The 9474-nt window shown below is 47.4% G+C and overlaps 2 protein-coding genes across 2 annotated transcripts; both read left to right on the top strand.

Annotated features, from left to right (window-relative positions):
* The first annotated feature begins 396 nt into the window (after nucleotides 1-396).
* On the top strand, nucleotides 397-4434 carry LOC123098056 (chloride conductance regulatory protein ICln). Its single transcript, XM_044519929.1, has 7 exons — nucleotides 397-706; nucleotides 805-928; nucleotides 1978-2095; nucleotides 3039-3098; nucleotides 3186-3275; nucleotides 3354-3430; nucleotides 4032-4434. Exons 1-7 carry the CDS (start codon nucleotides 417-419, stop codon nucleotides 4095-4097), a joined length of 825 nt encoding a protein of 274 aa, XP_044375864.1. The 5' UTR covers nucleotides 397-416; the 3' UTR covers nucleotides 4098-4434.
* A 2225-nt stretch (nucleotides 4435-6659) lies between these two features.
* Nucleotides 6660-8690, top strand: LOC123098055 (UDP-glucuronate 4-epimerase 3). Its single transcript, XM_044519928.1, has one exon. It carries the CDS (start codon nucleotides 6876-6878, stop codon nucleotides 8322-8324), a length of 1449 nt encoding a protein of 482 aa, XP_044375863.1. The 5' UTR covers nucleotides 6660-6875; the 3' UTR covers nucleotides 8325-8690.
* The last annotated feature ends 784 nt before the right edge of the window (nucleotides 8691-9474 follow it).

Here is a 9474-nt window from a genome sequence, read left to right as displayed (position 1 = left end):
ATTGTAAAGTATAGGAACTTTGTAGGAAAAATTTCTTTAAAGCCCTTTCATTTATAGGAATGGATTCCTATTCCTATATATGATAGGAATCAATCCTTCACATTTTAAAGGAAAAAAAAACATTAGTTTAGACTCAATGAAAAAATTCCTATCTTATGCATCAACTGGGATCATGTATGTTATCTCACTTCTTATGATTTTTTTATATTTCTATACTATTTCTTATAAAATTAGTACAAAGTTGTGTCATCTATTTTGAAACGGAGGGAGTATGAACCAAAGGAGGCGTAAAAATGAACATCTTGCAACTGCTGGTAAAATTCGGATACTGCATTCTGGTCCGTTCTGCAGGCCTTTATAACGGACTGCTTGGGCCATGCTACTGCCCGCATAAACAATGCGTTGGAGACCCGCGTATGGCGCAGTCAGATACAAAGCTGTCTTCCACTTCAGCAACCGCTAAACCCTTTCGAAAGAATCCCCAAATCTCGCACGCTCCAAGGCCCGAAACCCTAGCCCTCTGCTTCGTCCCTACCACCGTCCCCATGGCGCCAGGGCTCAAACGCTTCACCGACGTCGCCGGAGACGGCACGCCCCGCCTCGACGACGCCGCCGGCGAGGAGCTCGTGTGCGTGGAGCGCGCCGCCTCGGTCGCCCTCGGCAGCCGCGCGCCGGAGCCCCCGGGAACGCTTTTCATCACCACCAGGTAGGGAGCGAGCCGATGGATTTCGTGCCCACCTGCCGCACCGTGACCAACTCTTCCGACGCCTTATGTTTCTTGCCCGTTTGCGTTTCTGTTCTCAGGAGGGTGATTTGGCTCAGCGAGGCGGAGAAGGGCAGAGGATACGCGGTGGGCTTCCTGGACATCACGCTCCACGCAGTGTCGCGCGACCCGGAGGCGTACCCCTCGCCGTGCCTCTACACTCAGGTGATTGAGGGTACAACCGCCCCGTTTGAATTTTGTGGTATTGGTGACTAATTTCAAAACAGTTGATCAGTTGCATTTCCAGTTTTAACATTTGTGGCCTGTTTGAAGTCGGGGCTGTACTTGCACTGACCTGGTTCAGTCTTCTGGTCCTGATGTTCTGTTGGTATTTTTTGCTGTAGTTTGTTTTGGTGGTTGCATTGTTAGTTCGTCTCAGCACACAACACCCATGCCAGGGGGATCATTTGAGCATACAAAGCTTTCTGTTGCCGTTTCTTTTATATTAGTGCCATGTAGCTTAGAGGAACAAGGAGATTTGGGTTGTGGGCAATTTAATGTGGAAGATAAGTCATTTAGTGTAAGATTTGTGTCTCATGCAGCATATTTGTTTTGACATTTGATAATTATAGTAACATGTGTAACATAAAGCATTGTTTGGCACCATTATGCCTTTGGAATGTCACTTGGTTCAGTGGGATGTTAAAACATGAGATATCTGATTGGGCTGAATCGTGTGGTTGATCAAATCAGTTACTTAAAACGTAGCTCAGCGCATATAGCTCTGTGGTTGGAGTGGACTAAATTCCACATCACACGGTTCTTTAATAGGATTTACTCTCTGTAATATGCACATGGACCGCCGAATGCAGCCTTTGTGTCTCTTCTCTTGATAGCTAGTAGTGACAGGTGTTATCCCTCATTGACTTTGTTATTTGCAGTGTTTGTGTCTCTTTTCTTGATAGCTAGCAGTGACCTGCGTTATCTCATTGACTTTGCCATTTGCAGCCCGTTTGTTAGTCTGCTGCTAGTGTCTTGGGACTTGTATCAGCCCTAGCGTGTGGATGATTGAAGTTTGAAAAAGAAAACTAGTTTTGTCTGTAAGCAAAATAAATCTAGTGTTGGTAAAACCTAAGTTTGTTACTATATTTATCCTGATTTTTGGTCGGCTCTGAATTCGCTCTTTGTGGTCACTGTTCAGTAGCTAGCTAGCAATAATCTCCTTTATTTGAGCGCTATAGCTCTAATGTGTGATACCCCTGTTATGTTTATAGATTGAAGCCGAAGCTGACTCCGATGAAGAGGATGGTGATCTTGACTCTGAAGCAGATAGTGACTCACAACTACCAAAAATCTCTGAGATGCGTATTATACTGGCAGACGCTGCCCAACGTATCCTTCTAAAATTTTCTTATATTTTTGCCCATTATGGCTGATGCTTTTATGAGTTTATCTTGCAATGCCATTTCCTTCTGATTTCATTGTTAAAAACCAGTGGGACAGCTTTAGTCTGCCGTCTATTTTTTTTGCAGTTAATTTCTGTTTTTTCCATTGTTACTGTAACAGTGACGCTTTGACTTACTATTTTTCTAATGACTTATCCAGTTAAGGAATTAGTTTTAAAGCAGACATACGGAATTCGAATCTTTCTGATTTTGGCACTGAAGTTTGACAATTATGTTACAAAATTCATTTCCATTGTTGGGGAACACTGCATTCTGATTGTGTTTCCATCATTTCCTATTTTCGGGAAATCAAGACATGGATGTAACCAAGTAGTAATATAGATAAAACTATGTAGTGAACTAATCATATAGATAAATCTCTTATAATTTTGAAAGCAGTTATGCAAAGCTAATTAGTTCCTAGGTGCATCATGCAGTGCAAATTAATAATAAGAGCTCTGTTTTGCAATGGAGTGGTTATGACAATCTCATCGTTTTTGGATGTTTTCGTGTTTGGCATTTTTTTTTCTCATCTAAGGTGCAAACTGTTGTATGTATGTTCCTGATAACAGAAATGCAGTGTGAATATGAGAGGAACTAGCATTAAACAGAATTAGTTCCACAACAGCTTTTAAAATAAGCATGGCCCGACATACACTAGCAAGCCCAACTAACCCTGAATCTTGTATGTTTCTTTGGATAACTTCATTCAGTTCAAATCATTTGAGCAGACAAACACTATTCTTGTAACTGAATGCCATAGTGCCCCAGGAGAATAACTTGTAGGCTCGACACTATATTAACTCCCTGTACATTTTTGCTATGAATTATAAAAGCAGCGTTTGCCTTCTTGTAAAAATTCATGCTTGATATCCTTGACACAAGTTCAGTAGATTCACTTTTTGATGCCTTCTGCCATTGTGCTGAACTGAACCCTGATCCTACTGCTGGTAAGTAATTTGAGTTGCAGTTAATATACTTGAAAACTGACGATCAGAAGAACTGTACTAAAATGTGTGTGTTCTTTCAAACTCCAGAAGAAAATGAAGATAGTGACTTGTTCCATGGTGAGGGTATGACCAATGGTGGTTGGATTCATGGTGATGAAGATGAACACATGGTTGATGGTAAGTTTTCACAGTACATTTTATTTACATTTTCCACTATTGTCTGAGCGGAGCTCTGATTTCTTACCTTTCATGCAGGAATCGACCCTGAGTTTTTTATTCCCAACCCGATAGGTCAAAATGGTGGAGATGACCTCAGTTCTTCAGTACTTGAGGTATGCATTGACTCGATTGATGCTGTTAGTTTTTAGTGGCCAATATATCAGACAAGTGTATAAACCCACAGTTGACCATGGTCCGCATGTGAGTTTAATTGGTTGCTATGATAACTAGTACCATGATTTTATAAAGCTCATGTTCCATGGTTCTGAGCACTTGTGTTTAACTGGAATCAATGGAACTACAGTTCGTTGTTGATTGGGAAGACCTGCATATACTGTATGATGATCCACCGCTGTTTTATGAAATCACTAGCCAAATACTCGTGCGTTGCTATAGAAGCCATCATAATACTTGCATTGCTACAGATTTTTTATTGCATGAGTTGTTTATGGTTCATCTTAGACCTTTAATTTTGTGCAAATAAAATTTATTTTAAAATATTAATTGGATCAACTAATGAAAAGATCATGCTACATCTGTCTACTAAGAATGTATGATAATTGTGGCGATTGATTTCCTGCCAGCTTAACAGGTAATCTGGGTGAACATACCGCCACCTACTCATAGTTTTATAACAGTGTAAAGATTTGTCTATAACTATCTTTGTGCCGGTGATTGACATCCAACTAATATTGGTGTTATTTATGCTCGCAGCTTCAAATCAATGACCAGCGTTTCGAGGATGCCGAGGAAGAGGAGGCCCGTGAAAATGGGCATTAGAGCAGCTATATGCTCGTTCTACTGATCATGTCCCTCGAGAGGACCGTGTTTTTTTAAAGTTTGGTTTAAGATTACTGTTGGTGCAGCTTGGTTGTCCTCGTGCTGTTTCGTCCACACTTTGCTTTTGTCCTTTCTAATGCTATAGGATCGAGGACTCTGGGGCGGTCGTGTAGAGTTGCGTCGATGGTAACTTATGTGAGAGAAGGTCTTGCTTGCTGGTCAAGAATGTAACTTGTAGAGCTTGGTGGAGAATCGAATTGATGGATTTGAATAACTTTTGACCTAACAAATAGAAGGGGGAGATGGGGGGAAAGTAACAACATGTACTCTTTCGAAAGTGTTCTTCTGCTGCCCTATATCTGCCATGGTGCTATGTGTTGCCTGGCTGCAAATGTTATGTGCTTTTGCATGCAAATATTTGTTTGCTTATGCCGTTCGAACAGCTGAACAATGCTAGCTGCTTGTCACGTATAACTCCAGTTGGCCGCCAATTGTTTTTCAGCTGACGAATTGCTGCAGGACAGTTCAGGGAAAAAAAAGCTTGCTTGGATCAGTGTAGTTTTTGGTTGGGGAGTTGAACGACCCCCTGTGCGTCGAGACGGATAGAACAAAGCAATGGTGGCAGTCGCGCTCCAGATTGCTAGCTCCCATCATACGCAGAGTGGAGCACTTCGTGTTTCATTGGTAAAACGATGGAGAGGGCGGATGTCGTTTCCGAAAGTGCTGATACTTCTATGCAGGATCGAGGCCTCACACTACTGCGTGCGGAGGATATCTCGTTCTGATCCTTGGGCGCGGACGCATGCGCACGTGTAGGCGTCACCTACCCCAAGACAAGAACGTGCACGATCGGACGGGGCCAAGCCGAGCACGACAGCCGGGCCCGAGCGCGCAAGGCACGTCTCCCGCGTGCGCCCGCCCACCCACCGACCACCGCGACGCACCGGCGCTGCCACGGCAACACCTTCGTGCACCGACGTACGTACGTACTAGTACCATGTTGTAACCGTCAAGCTGTTTTACCTTTCCCCGTGCGTGTGGTGGGAGGTCTGGAGATGCGGCCGGGAACGCTGCGCGCGCTTGACCAGGCGGATGAACGATCGTCGGGTAGGTTATTCAACTCGTCGTGTGATCTGACCTCGAGTGTGGAACCCTGGCACCGCCACCTGCTACCCATTGGATCCATTGACGCTTCACCTTCAAGGCAAAATGATACGCACTCAAGCACATGATGCCCTTTCATCTCTTTTTTCTCTCTCCCGAAACGGACTCCTACCTCTTTTTGATAAGGGAAGAACGATAGCCAAACGGCATCCGATCGCTGTCCAGTTTTTATAGTGTTTCCAAGCACTACGCTATGCATCAGCGGTACAGCTTATGCGCACCCGGCCATGTGAGTGCGTATCACGGCATTCTCTTTTCCCTTCTGTTGAGTGATACCTATCATGCACATATTTCCGTCCAGTTTCTAGAACGGGACGGCGAAATGCAGCCGGTGCGGATCATGTCGTTGTGTCTCGTGTGTGATGGCGAAGAGAGACACGGATACGCAGCAGCAGAGCACATCACAAAGATGGACGGCAACGCAATGCAACAACCGGGGCCTGCCTGATCGGCGACAACAAAGCTGCGCCCACAGTGCTCTATCCGATTTTATTGGCCGAAATGAGAACCCGATCCTTATCCCGTGACCCGACCTTTGTAGGGCAGTGTAGGGCCGTACGTAGGACCATCGAGCCCCACTGGCCACTCCATCCCCGGGAGCGGTACACATCTGAAAATCCCGCCAGATGATAACGGTTAGCGATGATCGTGATCGTGAGCACTAATCTGAACTTTTTCTTGTGGGGTGTAAGCACTAATTTGATGAGGTTCCCCAACAACCAGGACGCAGCGAAGTCTCGGTTCCTGGCAGGCCAGCCAGCTAGGGCCACGTTGCCACGCCTCCACTGGTTACAAAAGGCCCAAAAGAAAGAAACGAACGATAGGGAGAAGAAAGAAACACACACCGGCTACTTTGCAACCACCCTGCAATCACATGTATTTCTGCTTTTGCAATTTTTTAATCGTAATGATGAGATGAAGAAGCCCACCCGTGTAAACACACCGGCTACTATAAGATCATTTAGATCATCTAAAAAATGATCTAAATGATCTTATATTAGGTTACAGAATTTTTTTATTTTGGAAGTTACAGATTGATCCTCAAATTTGCCGGCGGAAGAAAGTAAACCTGTACGGCGCAGGTGCTAATCTTAGCGTCCGTAAATCTAGCACCAGCAGCGTTTCACGTTCCAAATTTGAAATGCGGATCCATCGGCCGGCATCACGATTTTCTCAACCGAAAAGAGAAAATAAAAAGGAAAAAGGAGAAATGGATTATTTATTATTATGATGACTCGTGAAAAGTACGAAAGCCCAGGCAGTCATTGGCTGGCAGGCTGGGTGGGCTCCTGGAAAATCTAAAACAAACGGAACGGAACGGAGGAGAAAGGAGTCCATCCATCCATCCATCCCCACGCAAGCAGGCACGGCGATCTCTCCTCAAATGTAGCGCCGGGGAAGGGGAAACCAAACCAAATCGCCCCAAGCAAGCAAACAAACAAACCAAAACGAACCGAGGAGAGCACGATACTGCGGCCAGGCGAGGCGAATCGAAACCATCCCTGAGAAAACGGGAAGCGGAAAAAAGGCCCTCCAAACCCAGGAGGGAGGGGAGCCCCCCCAACCAATCCCGAGATCCAGCGAGGGCCAGCCGCCGCATTGCCGCAGATCGAGATGGCGCCGCAGCTGACCGGCGCGCCCGGCTCGGCGGCGGCGGCGGGCGGCGCCGCGGCCGTCAAGCCGCAGTTCCACCACTACCACCACCACCGCCTCGCCCCGCGCCACCACCACCCGCCCTCGCTCCTCTCCAAGCTCGCCTTCTGGTCCGTCTGCTCCCTCTCGCTGCTCCTCGCCTTCCTCCTCCTCGCCCCCTCCTCCGCCCCCGCCCCGCGCGCCGCCCCCGACGCGCCGCGCCGCTCCCTCCACGCCCACCCCGACTCCGCCGCCACCTGGGGCGGCGCCGCCTGGGAGAAGAAGGTGCGGGCCTCCGCGCGCGTCAGGCGCCCCGGCGGCCGCGGGGGGCTCTCCGTCCTCGTCACCGGCGCCGCGGGCTTCGTCGGCTGCCACGCCGCCGCCGCGCTGCGCCGCCGCGGCGACGGCGTCCTCGGCCTCGACAACTTCAACGACTACTACGACCCCGCCCTCAAGCGCGGCAGGGCCGCGCTGCTCGCGCGCTCGGGCGTCTACGTCGTCGACGGCGACATCGCCGACGCCGAGCTCCTCGCCAAGCTGTTCGACGTCGCGCCCTTCACGCACGTCCTGCACCTCGCGGCGCAGGCAGGTGTGCGCCACGCGCTCGTTGACCCCATGTCGTATGTGCGGGCGAACGTTGCTGGCCTCGTTGCGCTGCTTGAGGCGGCTCGCGCGGCCGACCCGCAGCCGGCGATCGTCTGGGCATCCTCGTCTTCGGTCTACGGGCTCAACTCCCATGTGCCTTTCTCCGAGCATGACAGGACGGACCGACCCGCGTCTCTCTATGCGGCCACCAAGAAGGCTGGTGAGGAGATCGCTCATGTCTACAACCACATCTATGGCCTCTCGCTCACCGCCCTCCGGTTTTTTACCGTATATGGGCCGTGGGGGCGCCCCGACATGGCATACTTCTTCTTCACCCGGGACATTCTTGCTGGTCGGCCAATCACGGTTTATGAGAGCTCCGGTGGAGGCACACACCAGACCACCATTTCCCGGGATTTCACCTACATTGATGATATTGTGAAAGGATGTATTGGGGCATTGGATACAGCTGGGCGGAGCACAGGCAGCGGCGGCAAGAAGCGAGGCCCAGCGCCATTCAGGACATACAATTTGGGGAACACTTCTCCAGTGCCGGTGACACAGCTTGTGGATTTACTGGAGAAGATGCTCAAGGTGAAGGCCGTGAGGAGGGTTGTCAAGATGCCAAGGAACGGGGATGTGCCGTACACGCATGCTAACATCAGCCTTGCACAGCGGGAGCTTGGGTATCGGCCATCCACTGATCTCCAAACAGGGCTCAAGAAGTTTGTGCGGTGGTATCTTGAGTACTACAATCCTGAGTTGGCTGTGAAGCAGAAGCAGCATGGCAGTAGCAACGGCAAGGGTTCACGCGGTCGGAATGGCAGCACGAGCAGCGCAAGATGACTGACTATTCAGTTTCTGGATGGCCCTCTTCTGACGGTGTGTATCAGAGTTCTAGTCCAGTACTTAATTCATCAGATTTTGAGAGGCCCGTTTTACCCAGCGCCTTCAAGTGAAACGAAACAAGCATGAAGTAGTTAGTGTTGAAAACTGTTGCTTCTGTTTGCTTCCCTGTAGCTGCGCATCACTCCCTAGTTCCATTAGTTGGTTCTTAGGATGACACTGCTAGGAAGATTTTTCAATCATTTTGTGGAGCAGGCTGTGCATTGCAAAGACTACGATAGATTCTTTTAGTGACATTTGTACCACGAGAGAGAAGGAAGTATATCATGACTGTTTCTTTTGTTCAATTGAAGTAGCTTCGATCAATATTTAGTTCTCTCTGGAGCCTGAACCCTACATCTTACTGATATTCATGCTAGTTTCCTGTATGGTGGTGCATATTGCGTGCACTTGTGGTATAAAACATGTCTTTGCCATGACAATCTTAAAATCTAGCTTTTCCTTTGTGGATACAACTCATGTGATAAAATATTTGTTTTGTCTGTACTGATCAATATTACCATGATATAGTTCTTATTGGTTTATCATGAATTCGTGAGTGCTACTGTGATTCAACTTTTCTGAGACAGATTAAACGTACACGCTTCTTTGGTCACTGGTATAGCTGATATTATTTGCAATTGCAACGTGCTCATCTTCAGCTGCTCGAATTGTCTGATTTGGCTTTCTCATTATGAACTACTAGATCCATTAAATGCACTGATGCTACTTATACTTTTGATATGCGGATGGTTGAATGCTATGGTATGGGAATCACCAATTGTCTAGAAAATAGAAACATAATTTCAGACTATCCGAAGGTTGATTCCGATGGGAAGATCTGATCACTTCTTGTTACTATAGCAATCCAGTCTTTTTCTTTACTTTGGGCTAAATTTTTTGTATTGTATTGTACCAGGATGAGAATGGTTTTGTGTGTAAAAATTTCCGTTGTGTCATGGTACCATTGTAACTGTAATTTGCTGTAGACTCTGGAACAAAAATATCAACTATACACAGGAAGTGCAAGTTGGAACCATAATTTCTCTTGGGAAAATGGTGATTTATCGAGCTGATTGCCTAGTGGTCGTGCATTTTCTCGTTAGGTCGT

The sequence above is a fragment of the Triticum aestivum genome, chromosome 4D (genome assembly GCF_018294505.1).
Source record: "Triticum aestivum cultivar Chinese Spring chromosome 4D, IWGSC CS RefSeq v2.1, whole genome shotgun sequence".
Classification (NCBI taxonomy): domain Eukaryota; kingdom Viridiplantae; phylum Streptophyta; class Magnoliopsida; order Poales; family Poaceae; genus Triticum; species Triticum aestivum.
The sequence above is the reverse complement of the archived record's forward strand: the minus strand, read 5'-3'. Positions and strand labels throughout refer to the sequence as shown.

Coding starts and splice junctions, on each gene's coding strand:
- LOC123098055 (XM_044519928.1), top strand. CDS start 6,876: ATGGCGCCGCAGCTGACCGGCGCGCCCGGCTCGGCGGCGGCGGCGGGC.
- LOC123098056 (XM_044519929.1), top strand. CDS start 417: ATGGCGCAGTCAGATACAAAGCTGTCTTCCACTTCAGCAACCGCTAAA. Junction 707..804: donor ACGCTTTTCATCACCACCAG/GTAGGGAGCGAG, acceptor TTCTGTTCTCAG/GAGGGTGATTTGGCTCAGCG. Junction 3,431..4,031: donor TCAGTTCTTCAGTACTTGAG/GTATGCATTGAC, acceptor TTATGCTCGCAG/CTTCAAATCAATGACCAGCG.